A 17,646-nucleotide genomic window follows, 5' to 3' on the forward strand; every position below is an offset into this window, starting at 1 on the left:
CCTGGCCTGGATCCAATGGATCGGGGCTGGATCGACCCCCAAATCCTGGCCTGGATTCCCTGGAAATGGATCGGGATCGACCCCCAATACCCGGCCTGGATTTGCTGGATTGGATTGGGATTGACCCCCCAAATCCTGGCCTGGATTCCCTGGATTGGATCAGGATTGACCCCCCCCCAAATCCTGGCCTGGATTCCCTGGATTGGATCGGGATCGACCCCCAAATCCCGGCCTAAATCCAGCAAAACCCGGCCTGGATTCCTTGGATCGGATCAGGATTGAGCCCCCCCGAAATCCTGGCCTGGATTCCTTCAAATCCTCACCTGGATTCCCAAAATTCCAACCCGAAATCCTCACCTGGATCCCCCAAATCCGGAAACTCCCCAAAAACTCCCCAAAAACTCCGGAAACTCCAAAAACGCTCCCAAAAAACCAAATTTTTATTGCTGTTCCCTAAAGCAAAGACTCGGGGCCCAAATTCGCACAGGTGAGGGGGCGTGGTCCAGGTGTTGTGGGCGTGGTCCAGGTGAGAAGGGCGTGGGACAGGTGAGTCGGTCCAGGAGATGAGATGGGCGTGGTCCAGGTGATGTGGGCGTGTCCCACCTGACCTGGGCGTGTCCCCGTTGCTCTGGGCGTGGCCCAGGTGAGTTTATCCAGGTGAGATGGGCGTGGCCCAGGTGATGTGGGCGTGTCCCACCTGACCTGGGCGTGTCCCCGTTGCTCTGGGCGTGGCCCAGGTGATGTGGGCGTGTCCCACCTGACCTGGGCGTGTCCCTGGGCGTGTTCCCGCTGCTCTGGGCGTGTCCCAGATGAGGTAGGTGGGTCCCACCTGACCTGGGCGTGGCTGAGGTGACGTGGGCGTGTCCCTGGGTGTGTCCCAGGTGAGCTGGACGTGTCCCACCTGACCTGGGTGTGGCTCAGGTGACCTGGGCGTGTCCCAGGTGAGATGGGGGTGTCTCAGGTGACCTGGGCGTGTCCCTGGGTGTGTCCCAAGTGAGCTGGGCGTGTCCCACCTGACCTGGGTGTGGCTCAGGTGACCTGGGCGTGTCCCTGGGCGTGTCCCAGGTGAGGTGGGTGTGGCTCAGGTGACCTGGGCGTGTCCCTGGGCGTGTCCCCGCTGCTCTGGGCGTGTCCCACCCGACCTGGGCGTGTCCCCCCTGCTCTGGGCGTGGCTCAGTCCAGGCCGCCGCCCCTCAGCAGCGCCGCCAGGTGATCCAGGACGCCGCGGATGGCCCCGCCCAGGTGCGCGGCCTCGGTTGCGCGGCAGCAGCGGAAGGCGCTGACGGCCACGCGCAGCCCCCCGGGGCTGGGGGAGGGGTCCCGGGGGTCCCGGGGCGGGGCCACGTGCCCCACCCCCACCCCGTACCCGTCAGGTACCAGCGGGCCCCGGAGCAGCCAAAATCCCTCGCGGGAGCGCACCTGGAGAGGGGAATTGGGGGGATTTGGGGGGATTTAGGGGGATTTTGGGGGGATTTGGGGGGATTTTGGGGGGATTTGGGGGGATTTGGGAGGATTTGGGGGGATTTAGGGGAATTTGGAAGGGATTTGGGAGGATTTTGGGGGATTTCAGATATTTTTGGAAATTTAGGGGGGATTTGGGGGGATTTTGGGGGGATTTGGGGGGCTTTGGAGGGGATTTTGGGGGATTTTGGGGGATTTTGGGGGATTTCGAATATTTTTGGGAATTTGGGGGGATTTGGGGGGATTTTGGGGGGATTTTGGGGAATTTAGGGGAATTTGGGGGGATTTTGGGGGGGATTTTGGGGAATTTTGGATATTTTCGGGAATTTGGGGGGGATTTGGGGGATTTTAGGAAGGTTTGGGGGGATTTTGGGGGGATTTAGGGGAATTTGGAGGGGATTTGGGGGGGATTTTGGGGGAATTTTGGATATTTTTGGGAATTTGGGGGGGATTTGGGGGATTTTAAGGGGGTTTTGGGAAATTTTTGGGAATTTTGGGAAAGATTTGGGGGATTTTGTGGGATTTGGGAGGGACTTGGGGAAGATTTGGGGGATTTTAGGGGGATTTGGGGGATTTTTTTGGGAATTTTGGTGAAGATTTGGGGGGAGTTTTGGTGATTTCAGGGGATTTGAGGGGTATTTTGGGTGGATTTTGGGGGATTTTAGGGAATTTTGGGGGATTTTGGGTGGATTAAGAGCTCTCACATATATTTTAGGTATTTCCAGGTATATTTTGGGCCCCCAGGTGCATTTTGAGCCCCCCAGGTGCATTTCTGCCCCCCCCAGGTGTGTTTCGGAGCCCCCAGGTGTATTTTGAGCCCCCCAGGTGTATTTTGGGGTCCCCCAGGTGCATTTTGAGCCCCCCAGGTGCATTTTGGTCCCCTCCAGGTGTATTTCTGGCCCCCCCAGGTGTGTTTCGGGGTCCCCCAGGTGCGTTTTGGGTCCCTCAGGTGCATTTCTGCCACTCCCAGGTGTATTTTGGGTCCCCCCAGGTGCATTTTGAGCCCCCCAGGTGCATTTCGGGTCCCCCAGGTGCATTTCTGCCCCCCCAGGTGCATTTCGGGTCCCCCAGGTGAATTTCTGCCCCCCCCAGGTGCGTTTCGGGGTCCCCCAGGTGTGTTTTGGGGTCCCCCAGGTGAGTTTTGGGTCCCCCAGGTGCGTTTCGGGGCTCACCTGCACGGTGCAGAGCCGGAAGTGCGTGGCCTGGGCGTAGCCGGGGTCCAGGAAGATTTCGGGGAGCGGCTCCCCGGCGGCGAGGGCGGCCTGGCGCAGGTGCTGCAGGTGTCGCTCCGCCCCCTGCCCCGACAGCACCTGAGGGGGGCGGGGACACCCGTCAGACCACGCCCACACACCTGGACACACACCTGGACACACCTGGACACACCTGGACACACCTGGACACACACCTGGACACACACCTGGACACACACCTGGACACACCTGGACACACCTGGACACACCTGGACACACCTGGACACACACCTGGACACACCTGGACACACCTGGACACACCTGGACACACACCTGGACACACCTGGACACACCCACAGCCCCACCCCCCACTCTGAGAGCACCTGAGGGGGCGGGGGCACCTGTCAGGCCACACCCACACACCTGGACACACACCTGGACACACCCAGAGCCCCGCCCACCCTCACCTGTCCCCACCTGTCCCCCCCTCACCTCCTGGGTTCGTTTCTCCAGCGCCTCCACGGCCTCGCGCAGCAGCGCCAGCAGCACCTGGGGCTGGGGACACACCTGGGTCACACCTGGGTCACACCTGGGGACACCTGGGGACACCTGGGGACTCCTGGGGACACCTGGGTCACACCTGGGCACACCTGGGGGAGCCTGGGGACACCTGGGGGAGCCTGGGGACACCTGGGGACACCTGGGGACACCTGGGGACACCTGGGGCAGCCTGGGGACACCTGGGTCACACCTGGGCACACCTGGGCACACCTGGGGGAGCCTGGGGACACCTGGGGACACCTGGGCACACCTGGGGACTCCTGGGGGAGCCTGGGGACAGCTGGGGACACCTGGGGACACCTGGGGACACACCTGGGGACACACCTGGGGACCCCTGGGCACACCTGGGGGAGCCCGGGGACTCCTGGGCACACCTGGGTCACACCTGGGCACACCTGGGGGAGCCTGGGGACACCTGAGTCACACCTGGGGATACCTGGGGGACAGCTGGGGACAGCTGGGGACACCTGGGGACACCTGGGACACACCTGGGCACACCCGGGCACACCTGGGGACAGCTGGGACACACCTGGGGGCCACACCCTCACCTGGGCACACCTATCCCCTCCCCCACCGTCACCTGTCCCCTCCCCCCTCACCTGTCCCCTCCCCCCTCACCTGCGCCTCGGGCTCGTCCAGCGCTCGCGCCAGGGCCAGGCAGGGGGGCCCAGGTGGGCGGAGCAGGTCGGTGCAGCCAGGTAACACCTGCCGCAGGGACAGCGGCTCGCAGGTGGCACAGAGAGAGCCGTGGGCCCTGCGGGGACAGGTGAGCACAGGTGAGGCCAGAGAACACCCAGGTGAGCTCAGGTGAGCCCCAGGTGAGCTCAGGTGAGCCTCAGGTGAGCCCCAGGTGAGGTCAGGGAACCGCCAGGTGAGACCAGGTGAGACCAGGAAACCCTCAGGTGAGCTCAGGTGAGCCTCAGGTGAGCTCAGGTGAGCACCAGGTGAGCTCAGGTGAGCCTCAGGTGAGCTCAGGGAACTGCCAGGTGAGCTCAGGTGAGCTCAGGGAAACCCCAGGTGAGTTCAGGTGAGCCTCAGGTGAGCACAGGTGAGCCTCAGGTGAGCTCAGGTGAGCACCAGGTGAGCTCAGGTGGGACCAGAGAACCCCCAGGTGACCCCAAGTGACCCTCAGGTGACCCCAGGTGACCCCAGGTGACCCCAGATGACCCTGAATGACCCCAGGTGACCCCGAGGTGACCCTCAGGTGACCCCCAGATGACCCCAGGTGACCCTGAACGACCCCAGGTGACCCCGAGGTGACCCCAGGTGACCCCAAATGACCCCCAGATGACCCTGAATTACCCCAGGTGACCCTCAGGTGACCCCCAGGTGACCCCAGATGACCCCAGGTGTCCCCACCTGTCCCCTCCCCCCTCACCTGTAGAAGGCCACCTGCAGCGCCACCTGCACCAGGCTCTCCGCCCTCGGCCCCGCCCCCTCTCCGAGCCCGGGGTGCTCCAGGCAGTGAAGCTCCACATCCGCCGCCAGGCTGGGGTGGGGGAGGGGCGTCAGGGGGCGTGGCCACCCCCCAGACCCCTCCCCCAACCCCCCCAAGCCCCGCCCACCTCACCTGTCCAGGTGTCTCTTGGCCCTCTCCACTTCCGGCGCCATTTCCGGGCCGACGCTGAAGCGCAGCCGTTGGGGGCGGGGCGGGGGCGGGGCCAAGCGCGGGGGGGCGTGGCCGAGCTGCCGGCTGTTGGTGATGGACGCACCTGAGCGGCCACGCCCACTCCCGGGGGGGGAGGGGGAGGGGAGGGGGAAGCCACGCCCAGCTCACCTGTGCTGGAGGGCGTGGTCCAGGAGCTCGGCCACGGCGGCGCCGTCGATGACGGCCGGGTCGAAGAGGGAGCCGCAGGTGCCGTCCTGGCCAATCACCAGCTGGGACACGCCCACCGGGACAGGTGAGCTCACCTGGGGCCACGCCCATCACACCCCCAAAAAAATTCCCACCAAAATTCCCAAAAAATACCCCAAAATTCCCAAAGATTCCCGGGAAAAATGGGGAATTTTGGCGCCAAAAACCCCGTCCCAAAATTCTACCCCAGGTGAGAACCACACCCACCTGGGACAGGTGAGATCACCTGGGGCCACGCCCCAAAGAGCCAAAAAAATTCCCACCAAAATTCCCCAAAAATCCCAAAAATTCCCGAAAAAAAAGGGAAATTTTGGCGCCAAAAAATCCCCCCGCAGGTGAGAGCCCTGAGCTTGGCCACGCCCACCTGGGACAGGTGAGCTCACCTGGAGCCACGCCCATCCAAAAATTATCAAAAAATTCCAAAATAATCCCAAAAAATTCTCTGAGCCCCCCTCCCCCCCAGCTGTGACCCCGCCCCCTCGCGAAGCCCCGCCCCCTCCGCTGTAACCCCGCCCCCTCCTCCCCAAGCCCCGCCCACCTGCAGGGTTTTGTCCCACCAGCGATTGGCGCTGTTGGCGCCGGCCCCGCCCCCGTGCAGCACCTGGGCGGCTCCGCCCTCCAGGCCCCGCCCCCCCGGTGACGTCAGCACAGGTGAGTCCAGGCTCAGCACCAGGAGGCTCCTCTGGATCCGCCCCAGGGAGGCGCGGTTCAGGCGGTCTGGGAAAAGGGGGCGGGGCTTAGCGGGACACGCCCACCTGGTTAAAACCCCGCCCACAAAACCCCGTTCCCAGTTGAGGCCACGCCCCCTTTTAAAAGGGATTTCCCGCCCCTCAAAACAGAGGCCACGCCCATACATAGGCAGAAGCCACGCCCCCTTCCCCCTAACATTAAGGTGCTTTCCCTCCTGGCCACACCCAGGGAAGCCCCGCCCCTTTTACCGTAATTGGAGGTTAAGCCCCGCCCCCAAATAGCTCCTGAACCCTTCCCGGCCCCACCCAGTCAAGCCCCGCCCCTTTTACCATAACTGGGGGTTAAAGCTCCGCCCCAAACCCTCCCCGGCCCCACCCAATGAAGCCACGCCCCTTTTACCATATTTGAAGGTTAAGCACCGCCCCCAAACTCTCCATAAGCCCCTCCCCTTTTCTTCCCAAATCAAAAGCCACGCCCCCAAACCCCACCCAAATTCCCCCAAACCCCACCCAAGCCCCTCCCCACCCCCACCCACCCAAGCCCCGCCCCTTCCCCACCTTTCCACGTTAAGCCCCGCCCCGAAACCACCACCCCTCCCCCCCAAATCCCCCCCAAGTCCCTCCCCGCCCCCACCCAAGCCCCGCCCCCACCCCCCCAAGCCCCGCCCCCACCCCCCCAAGCCCCGCCCCCTCACCCCTCATCATGGCGCCGTGGACCCTCCCCCACTCTCGGCGCTGCTGCCCCGTCAGGAGCCCCAGGGGTGGGGGAGGGGCGGCGGCCCCGCCCCCCCCCGCGCGCGCCCGGAGCCCCCCCAGGGCGGCCAGGAGGGCGGGGGGGGGGAGGGGCCGGCCCGAGGGGTCCGAGACCCCCAGCTGGAAAAACTGGGGGGGGGGAAGGGGAGGGGGATGGAAAGGTCTGGAAAGTTCAGCGCGAAATTCCCCCCGGGACCCCCCAAAAATCCCCAAAATCCCCCCCCGGGACCCCCCAAAAATCCCCAAAATCCCCCCCGGGACCCCCCCAAAAATCCCCCCCGGGACCCCCCGGGACCCCCCCAAAAATCCCCAAAATCCGCCCCCGGGACCCCCCAAAATCCCCAAAATCCCCCCCGGGACCCCCCAAAATCCCCAAAATCCCCCCCCGGGACCCCCCAAAAATCCCCGAAATCCCCCCCGGGACCCCCCAAAAATCCCCCCGGGACCCCCCAAAAATCCCCAAAATCCCCCCCAGGACCCCCCAAAAATCCCCAAAATCCCCCCCGGGACCCCCCAAAAATCCCCCCCGGGACCCCCCCAAAAATCCCCCCCGGGACCCCCCCAAAAATCCTCAAAATCCCCCCCGGGACCCCCCGAAAATCACAAATAAACCCCTCAAGACCCCCCCCAAACCCCTCCAGGACCCCCGAAAATCCCCCCAGGACCCCCCAAATCTCCCCAGGAACCCCCAAAAAATCCCCAAATCCATCAGGACCCCCCAAATCCCCTCCAAACCCCTCCAGGACCCCCCAAAATCCCCTCAGGACACCCCCAAAATCCCCAAAATTCCCAATAAATCACCCCAAAATCCCCAATAAACTCCCCCAAATCCCCCCAGGACCCCCCAAATCCCCCCCAGGACCCCCCCCAAACCCCTCTAGGACCCCCCAACCCCCCCCAGGACCCCCCAAATCCCCCCAGGACCCCCCAGGACCCCCCCAAATCCCCAATAATTCCCTCTAGGACCCCCCAAACCCCCTCCAGGACCCCCCAAATTCCCCCCAGGACCCCTCTGACCCCCCCAGGACCCCCCAAACCCCCCCATCCCCCCCCAGGACCCCCCCCAAATTCCCCCCAGGACCCCCCAAACCCCTCCCAGGACCCCCCAAACCCCCCCATCCCCCCACCAGGACCCCCCAAATCCCTCCCAGGACCCCCCAAATTCCCCCCAGGACCCCCCAACCCCCCCCAGGACCCCCCAGGACCCCCCCTAATCCACAATAATTCTCTCTAGGACCCCCCCAAATTCCCCCCAGGACCCCCCCCAAACCCCCTCCAGGACCCCCCAAATCCCTTCCAGGACCCCCCAGGACCCCCCCTAATCCACAATAATTCTCTCTAGGACCCCCCAAATCCCCCCAGGACCCCCCAACCCCCCCCAGGACCCCCCAAACCCCCCCCAAACCCCCCCATCCCCCCCCCGGACCCCCCCTAATCCCCAATAATTCCCTCTAGGACCCCCCAAACCCCCTCCAGGACCCCCCATCTCCCCCTCCAGGACCCCCCAAACCCCCCCCAGGACCCCCCCCAGGACCCCCCCATCCCCCCCAGGACCCCCCGCCCCTCCCCCACCTGTCCGTTGGTGCTGACGGTGATTTCGGGGGGCTCCGGGCGCTCCCCCGGGGGGACCCTGAGCACCTCGTCCCGCCGGGACCCCGGCACCCGACACCCCCCGAAAGCCGCCTGCAGCCACAGCTCGGGGGGGTCCCTCCTGCTGGGGGAGGGGCAGCGTCAGGGGGACCCCCCCAAAAAAATCCCCGAGGTGGAAATCCCCAAAAAAATAAAAAAAAACCCAAAAAACCCAAAAAAACCCCCCAAAAAACCCCAAAAAACCCCCCAAAAAAATCCCAAAAAAACCCCAAAAAAACCCCCAAAAAACCCCAAAAACCCCAAAAAACCCCAAAAAAACCCCCAAAAAACCCCCCAAAAAAACCCCCAAAAAATCCCAAAGAAACCCAAAAAAAACCCCAAAAAAACCCCAAAAAAACCCCAAAAAAACCCCCCAAAACCCCCCCAAAAACCCCAAAAAACCCCCAAAAAAACCCCAAAAAAACCCCCCAAAAAACCCCAAAAAACCCCAAAAAACCCCAAAAAACCCCAAAAATCCCCAAAAAAACCCCAAAAAAACCCCAAAAAAAAACCCACAAAAAAAACCCCAAAAAACCCACAAAAAAACCCAAAAATCCCCAAAAAACCCCCAAAAAAACCCCCCAAAAAATCCCAAAGAAACCCAAAAAAAACCCCCCAAAAAACCCCAAAAAAACAAAGAAAAACCCCCAAAACCCCCCCAAAAACCCCAAATAAATGTCAATAAAATCCCCCAAAAAATCCCAAAACCCCCCAAAAAAATCCCCGAGGTCGAAATCCCCAAAAAAAACCAAAAAAACCCCCCCAAAACCCCCCCAAAAACCCCAAAAAAACCCCAAAAAAACCCCCCAAAAAACCCCAAAAAACCCCAAAAAACCCCAAAAAACCCCAAAAAACCCCAAAAATCCCCAAAAAAACCCAAAAAAACCCCCAAAAAAAACCCACAAAAAAACCCCCAAAAAACCCACAAAAAAACCCAAAAATCCCCAAAAAACCCCCAAAAAAACCCCTAAAAAAACCCCAAAAATCCCAGAAAAACCCCCCAAATAAATGTCAATAAAATCCCACAAAAATCCCAAAACCCCCCAAAAAAATCCCCGAGGTCGAAATCCCCAAAAAACCCCAAAAAAACCCCAAAAAATCCCATTAAAAAATGAAAAAAACTCAAAAAACCACGAAAAAAACCCCAAAAGCCCCAAAATCCCCAAAATCCCCAAAATCTCCCCAAAAATTCCCCCAAATCCCCCCGGGGTCACCTCAGGAGCTGCTCCCGATAGTCCAGGACCCCCGAGATGAGGCGGGCAGCGAACCTGCACCAGTACGGACCAGTAAGGACCGGTTCGGACCGGTTTGGACCGGTTCAGACCAGTAAGGACCAGTTTAGGACTGGTCAGGGACCGGTTCGGACCAGTTCAGAGCTGGTTAGGGACCAGTTCAGACCAGTTCAGACCAGTTCAGACCAGTTCAGACCAGTTCAGACCAGTTCAGACCAGTTCAGACCATTTCAGACCAGTTCAGACCATTTCAGACCAGTTCAGACCAGTTCAGACCAGTTCAGACCAGTTCGGACCAGTTCGGACCAGTCTGGGACTGCTCAGGTACTGGTTTGGACCAGTTCAGACCAGTTCAGACCAGTCTGGGACTGGTCAGGTACCAGTTCAGACCAGTTAGGAACAGTTTAGGACTGGTCAGGGACCAGTTCAGACCAGTTCAGACCAGTTCGGACCAGTTCGGACCAGTTAGGGACTGGTCAAGGACCACTAAGGACCAGTTCGGACCAGTTCAAACCAGTTAGGACCAGTCTGGGACTGGTCAGGGACCAGTTCAGACCAGTTCGGACCAGTTTAGAACTGGTCAGACCAGTTCAGACCAGTTTAGACCAGTCTGGACCAGTTCAGACCAGTCTGGGACTGGTCAGGTACCAGTTCAGACCAGTTCAGACCAGTTCAGACCAGTTTAGACCAGTTTAGACCAGTTTGGACCAGTTCAGAGCTGGTTAGGGACCAGTTAGGACCAGTTAGGGACTGGTCAAGGACCACTAAGGACCAGTTTGGACCAGTTCAGACCAGTTAGGACCAGTCTGGGACTGGTCAGGGACCGGTTCGGACCAGTCTGGACACGTAAGAACCAGTTTGGAACCTCCCAGTTCATCCCAGTTTGCCCCAGTGCCCCCCAAATCCACTCCCAGTCCCCCCCAGTCCCCCCCAATCCCCTCCCAGTGCCCCCCAAATCCATTCCCAGTCCCTCCCAGTTTGTCCCAGTTCCCTCCCAGTGCTCCAAAATCCCCTCCCAGTCCCCCCCAGTTCCCCCCCAATCCCCTCCCAGTGCCCCCAGTCCCCCCCAGTCCCCCCCAAATCCATTCCCAGTCCCTCCCAGTTTGTCCCAGTGCCCCCAGTGCCCCCAGTGCCCCCCACTCACCAGAGCTGCCCCCTCCAGTCCTCCCAGTCCAGCCGGGGCAGCACCAGTCCCGTACTGGTGTGAACTGGGAGCGGGAGCCGCTCGCTGGAGCCCCAGGGCCACTCCTGGGAACCCCCCCGGGACCCCCGTCACAGCCCCCCCAATTCGGGGAGGGGTCCCCAAAACCCCCGAGACCCCAAAAACCCCCCCGGGACCCCCCAAAAACCCCCCGGGACCCCCCCAGGACCCCCAAATCCCCCCAAAAACCCCCGAGACCCCAAAAACCCCCGGGACCCCCCAAAATCCCCCCAAAAACCCCCCCGGGACCCCCAAAAACCCCCGGGACCCCCCCAGGACCCCCCAAAAACCCCCAAATCCCCCCAAAAACCCCCCCGGGACCCCCAAAATCCCCCGGGACCCCCCAAAAACCCCAAAATCCCCCCAAAACCCCCCCGGGACCCCCCAAAAACCCCCCAGGACCCCCCAAAATCCCCCGGGACCCCCCAAAAACCCCAAAATCCCCCCAAAACCCCCCCGGGACCCCCCAAAATCCCCCCAAAACCCCCCCGGGACCCCCCAAAATCCCCCCCGGGACCCCCAAAATCCCCCCAAAAACCCCCCGGGACCTCCCAAAAACCCCAAAATCCCCCCCGGGACCCCCAAAAACCCCCGGGACCCCCCCAGGACCCCCCAAAAACCCCCAAATCCCCCCAAAAACCCCCCCGGGACCCCCAAAACCCCCCCGGGACCCCCCAAAAACCCCCCCGGGACCCCCCCAAATTCCACTGGGAGCCCCTCCCCCATCCCAGTTTCAAACTGGGACCCCCCAAATTTGGGGAGGGGTCTCCAAAACCCCCCCAGACCCCCCCCAAAAACCCCCTCAGGGCCCCTCCCCCACCCCCCCAAACCCTTCAGGACCCCCCTCAATTCCATTGGGACCCCTCCCCAAATTCCCCCTCCCCAATTTGGGGGTCCCGGGACCCCCCAAGCCCCCTCAGGACCCCTCCCCCACCCCCCCAAACCCTTCAGGACCCCTCCCCCTCCCGCCCCTCCCCCTCCCCAATTCGGGGTCTCCCCGGGGGTCGCACCGGCAGCCGGGGGGGGGAGGGGCGGGTCCTGCGCAGCCGCTCCTGGAGCCGCGGCCCCGCCCCCCCCGGAGCCCCGAATTCCTGCAGGAGGCGCCGGGTCCGGTTCCGGTCCCAGTCCCGGTTCTGGCTCCAGTTCAGATCCCGGTGCCGCTCCTGGGAACAAATCGGAGCCCGGTTCCGGTCCCGGTTCCGGTTCTGATCCCGGTCCCGATCCCGGTTCTGGTCCCGATCCCGGTTCTGATCCCGGTTCCGGTCCCGGTTCTGATCCCGGTTCCGGTCCCGGTTCCGGTCCTGGTTCTGATCCCAATCCCGGTTCTGATCCCCATCCCGGTTCCGGTCCCGGTTCTGATCCCGGTCTCGGTTCTGATCCCGGTCCCGGTCCCGGTCCCGGTTCTGATCCCCGTTCTGATCCCGGTCCCGGTTCCGGTTCTGATCCCGGTTCCGATCCCGATCCCGGTTCTGATCCCTGTTCCGATCCCAATCCCGGTCCCGGTTCTGATCCCGGTCCCGGTTCCGGTTCTGATCCCGGTCCCGATCCCGATCTCGTTCCCATTCCCGGCCCCGGTTCTGGTTCCGACCCCAATCCCGGTTCTGATCCCAATCCCGGTCCCGGCCCCGGTTCTGGTTCCGACCCCAATCCCGGTTCTGATCCCAATCCCGGTCCCGGTTCTGATTCTGATCCCGGTTCCGATCCCTGTTCCGATCCGGGCTCCGGTTCTGATCCCGAGCCCGGTTCTGATCCCAATCCCGATCCCGATCCCGATCCCGGTTCTGATCCCGGTTCCGGTTCTGATCTCCATCCCGGTTCCGGTTCCAGTTCTGGTCCCGATCCCAATCCCGATCCAGATCCCAATTCCGGTTCCGATCCCAGTCCCAGTCCCGATCCCAATCCCGGTCCCGGTTCTGGTTCTGATCCCGGTTCTGATCCCAGTTCCGGTCCCGATCCCAATCCCGATCCCGGTCCCGGTTCCGGTCCCGGTTCCGATCCTGATCCCGTTCCCAAACCTTGTCCCGGTTCTGATCCCAATCCCGATCCCGGTCCCGGTTCTGATCCCGGTTCCGATCCCGTTCCCAATCCCAGTTCCGATCCCAATACCCGATCCCGGTTCTGGTTCTGATCCCGGTTCTGATTCCGGTTCCGGCCCTGATCCCAAACCCGCTCCCGGTTCTGGTTCCGGTTCCAATCCCGATTCCAATCCCGGTCCCGGTTCCGGTTCCGATCCCGTTCCCGGTCCCGGTCCCGGTTCCAATCCCGAACCCGCTCCCGGTTCTGGTTCTGATCCCAGTCCCAATCCCGATCCCGGTTCCGATCCCGGTCCCGGTCCCGGTTCTGGTTCCGATCCCGGTTCTGGTTCTGATCCCGTTCCCAATCCCGTTCCCGGTCCCGGTCCCGGTTCCGATCCCGATCCCGGTTCTGATCCCGTTCCGATCCCAATCCCAATCCCAGTCCCGGTACCGATCCCGGTTCTGGTTCCGGTCCCGTTCCCAATCCCGGTCCCGGTCCCGGTTCCGATCCCATTCCCGAACCTGGTCCCGCTCCAGTTCCCGGTTCCGGTTCCGGTCCCGCTCCAGTTCCCGGTTCCGGTTCTGCTCCCGGTCCGGTCCCGGTTCCGGTTCGGTTCTCGGTCCCGGTCCCGGTTCCGGTTCCGGTTCGGGCCCCGCCCCCAGCGCCTCCAGCGCCCCCCGGAGCCGCGCCAGGGTCGCCCCCAGAGGGGGGAGGGGAAGGCGACCCCCCCCGGACCCCCCCTGGTAATTAATGAGCCTTAATTAGCGCTAATTAACGGGGAATTAACGGGGTACGGGGCACTAATGGGGTGTCGGTAATTAGCGGTAATTAGCGCTAATTAACGGGGAAATTAACGGCGTACGGGGCACTAATGGGGTGTCGGTAATTAGCGGTAATTAGCGCTAATTAACGGGGAAATTAACGGTGTACGGGGCACTAATGGGGTGTCGGTAATTAACGGTAATTAGCGCTAATTAACGGGGAAATTAACGGCGTACGGGGCTGTAATGGGGTGTCGGTAATTAACGGTAATTAGCGCTAATTAACGGGGAAATTAACGGCGTACGGGGCTGTAATGGGGTGTCGGTAATTAGCAGTAATTAGCGCTAATTAACGGCGGGATTAACGGGGTACGGGGCACTAATGGGGTGTCGGTAATTAGCGGTAATTAGCGCTAATTAACGGGGAAATTAACGGGGTACGGGGCTAATGGAGTGTCGGTAATTAGCGTTAATTAGCGCTAATTAACGGCGGGATTAACGGGGTACGGGGCTGTAATGGGGTGTCGGTAATTAACGGGAATATTGGCAATTAATGGGGTAATTAATGGGAATATCAGTAATTAAAGCGGTAATTAACAAGGTTACAGGTTCTTGATGGGAATATCGATAATTAATGGGATAATTAAAGGGTTATCAACAATTAGTGGGATATTGGCAATTAGAGGGATAATTAACGAGATAATTAACGATATATCGATAATTAATGGGATCCACAATGGGATAATTAAAGGGATATCGGTAATTAATGAGAATAACGGTAACTAACAGGGTAATTAACGGGGATACAGATTATTAATGGGAATATCCGTAATTATTGGAATAATTAATGGGATACCCATAATTAACGGGATAATTAATGGGAACACAGATCATTAATGGGATTATCGCTAATTAATGGGGCTAATGAGAGAGATATTGGTAATTAATGCGGATATCGGCAATTAACAGAGTTATTAATGGGAATATAGATAATTAATGGGAATATTGGTAATTAATGGGGGTAATTAGTGAGCTATCGGCAATTAATGCGATATCCGTAATTAGTGGGATATCGGAAATTAATGAGATGTCTGTAATTAACAGGTTAATTAATGGGATATCAGTAATTAATGGGATATCGCCAATTAATGGGAATATCGGTAATTAACGGGACATTGGCAATTAGTGGGGTGTGGGTAATTAGCAGAGTAGCGATAATTAATGGGGATATCAGTAATTAATAGGGCTACGGTCATTAACGGGATATTGATAATTAAAGGAAGTAATTAGTGGGATGGCGGCAATTAATGGGAATACCGAAAATTAATGGAATATGGGTAATTAACGGGTTATCGGTAATTAATTAACAGAGCATCATCAATTAACGGGGTATCGACAATTAACCCTCCCCAATTAACAGACACTCCTCTTAATTATCAGGACCTCTCCCCAATTAACGGAACCCCCCCTAATTAACGCAGACCACCCCCTTAATTAACGGAGAGCCCCGTAATTAATGGAAACCTCTCCCCAATTAACGGAGACCCCTCTTAATTACCGGAAACCCCTCCCCAATTAATGAGACACTTCCCAATTAATGAGAACCGCTCCTTAATTAACGCAGACCCTTCCCTAATTAATGGAGACTACTCTTAATTAACGGAAACCCCTCCCCAATTAACAGAGACCTCTCTTAATTAACGGGACCCCCCCTTAATTAAAAGAAACCCCTCCCCAATTAACGCGGATCCCCCTTAATTAACAAAAACCCCCTCCCCAATTAACAGAAACATCTCCCCAATTAACGCGGACCCTCCCAATTAATAACCCCACCTTAATTAACGGAAACCCCTCTCAAATTAACAAAGAACCCCCGCAATTAAAAGAAACCCCCGTTAATTAACAGAGACCCCTCTTAATTAAGAGAGACCCCTCCCCAATTAATGGAGACCCTCTTAATTAACGGGACCCCCACTTAATTAACTCGGATTCCCCCAATTAACAGATATTCCTTTCCTTAATTAACGGAGTCCCCTCCCTAATTAACACAAACCCCCCCTTAATTAACGCAAACGCCCGTTAATTAACAGAAACCCCCGTTAATTAACAGAGACCCCTCCCCAATTAATGAGACCCCTCCCCAATTAATGAGACCCCTCCCCAATTAACGGAAACCCCTCCCAATTAACACAAACCCCCCTAAATTAGCTCAGACCCCCGTTAATTAATAGAAACCCCTCTTAATTAACGGGACACCCTCCCCAATTAATGAGAACCTCCCAATTAACAGGGACCCCTCTTAATTAACTCAGACCCCCGTTAATTAACAGAAACTCCTCTTAATTAACAGAGACCCCTCCCCAATTAACGCGGACCCTCCCAATTAACACAAACCCCTCCTTAATTAACGCAGACCCCCGTTAATTAACAGAAACCCCTCCCCAATTAATGAGATCCCTCCCCAATTAACGGAGACCCTCTTAATTAACAAAGACCCCTCTTAATTAACTCAGACCCCCGTTAATTAACAGAAACCCCTCTTAATTAACAGAGACCCCTCCCCAATTAACGGAGACCCCTCCCCAATTAATTAGACCCTCCCAAATTAACAAAGACCCCTCCCCAATTAACGGGACCCTAATTAACGCGGACCCTCCCAATTAACAGGAAACACTCTTAATTAACGCAGACCCCCGTTAATCAACAGAGACCCCTCCCCAATTAACAGAGACCCCTCTAAATTAACTCAGAGCCCCGTTAATTAACAGAGACCTCTCTTAATTAACGGAGACCCCTCCCCAATTAACGCGGACCCTCCCAATTAACACAAACCCCCCTTAATTAACACAAACCCCCCCTTAATTTACATAGACCCCCCCTTAATTAACACGGACCCCCCCCTTAATTAACGCCCCCCGCCCCAATTAACGCAAACCCCCCTTAATTAACAGACCCCCCCTTAATTAACACAGACCCCCCTTAATTAACACAGACCCCCCTTAATTAACACGGACCCCCCCTTAATTAACACAGACTCCCCTTAATTAACGCAGACCCCCCTTAATTAACACAGACCCCCTTAATTAACAGACCCCCCTTAATTAACACAGACTCCCCTTAATTAACACAGACCCCCCTTAATTAACACAGACCCCCTTAATTAACACAGACCCCCCCTTAATTAACACAGACCCCCTTAATTAACACAGACCCCCTTAATTAACACAGACCCCCCCTTAATTAACGCCCCCCGCCCCAATTAACGCGGACCCCCCGCCCCTCCCCCCCCCCTTGCGGACGTGCGGAGCCGCACGCGCCCCTCCCCCACCCCCTCCCGCCCCTCCCCCACCCCCCGGACCCTCCCGCCCCTCCCCCCCCTCCCCCTCCCCCCCCCCGGCCTCACTTTGGGGGGGTCCCGGCCCTGGGGGGGGCCCCGGCGCCCCCAGACCCAAAGCGCGCGCCCCATGGCTCCGAGCCCCGCCCCCACCGCGCGGAGCCCCGCCCCCTCCCGGCTCCGAGCCCCGCCCCCACCGCGCGGGGCCACGCCCCCTCCCGGCTCCGAGCCCCGCCCCCACCGCGGAGCTCCGCCCCCTCCCGGCTCCGAGCCCCGCCCCCACCGCGGAGCTCCGCCCCCTCCCGGCTCCGAGCCCCGCCCCCACCGCGCGGAGCTCCGCCCCCTCCCGGCTCCGAGCCCCGCCCCCACCGCGGAGCTCCGCCCCCTCCTCCAATTCCGCTCTGAGCCCCTCCCCCACCCCTCTCCGAGCCCCCTTCCCCCCATCCCCACCCCGAGGGGGGCGTGGCCAAACCGACAAAACCCCGCCCACCCTTTTGGCCACGCCCCCTTTCCCACCCCCGTGGTGGGGGAGGGGCGATGGGACCCCACCCCAAATCGTGGGGGGGGGGAGGGGCTTTCTGTCGCGATAAGGGGGGGGGGAGGGGCGACATGAACCCCCAGCCAGGGTGGGGGAGGGGCTGGTGAGGTGGGCGGGGCCTCCCCCCCGAACTATCGCGATATAAACGGGGGGGCGGGGCGGGATTTAAATGAGGAGGGGGCGGGGCGGGATTTAAACGAGGAGGGGGAGGGGCGGGATTTAAATGAGGGGGAGGGGCTGGATTTAAATGAGGAGGGGGAGGGGCTGGATTTAAATGAGGAGGGGGAGGGGCGGGATTTAAATGGGGAGGGGGCGGGGCGGGATTTAAATGAGGAGGGGGAGGGGCTGGATTTAAATGAGGAGGGGGAGGGGCAGGATTTAAATGAGGAGGGGGCGGGGCGGGATTTAAACGAGGAGGGGGAGGGG

General features: G+C 59.6%; 1 protein-coding gene across 1 annotated transcript; it reads right to left on the minus strand.

Annotated features, from left to right (window-relative positions):
* Positions 1–417: 417 nt before the first annotated feature.
* LOC147647839 (carnitine O-acetyltransferase-like) lies at positions 418–16,814 on the minus strand. Its single transcript, XM_086870680.1, has 15 exons — positions 16,752–16,814; positions 13,038–13,168; positions 11,582–12,851; positions 10,515–10,618; positions 9,353–9,406; positions 8,082–8,220; positions 6,452–6,638; positions 5,606–5,784; positions 4,990–5,090; positions 4,783–4,905; positions 4,591–4,701; positions 3,831–3,966; positions 3,144–3,206; positions 2,634–2,771; positions 418–1,419 (listed from the first exon to the last, which is right to left on the minus strand). The coding sequence occupies exons 1-15, from the start codon at positions 16,812–16,814 to the stop codon at positions 1,174–1,176; spliced, it is 3,045 nt and encodes a 1,014-aa protein (XP_086726806.1). The 3' UTR covers positions 418–1,173.
* Positions 16,815–17,646: the final 832 nt, after the last annotated feature.

The sequence above is a fragment of the Cyanistes caeruleus genome, chromosome 33 (assembly GCF_971803275.1).
Source record: "Cyanistes caeruleus chromosome 33, bCyaCae1.hap1.1, whole genome shotgun sequence".
NCBI classification, from domain to species: domain Eukaryota; kingdom Metazoa; phylum Chordata; class Aves; order Passeriformes; family Paridae; genus Cyanistes; species Cyanistes caeruleus.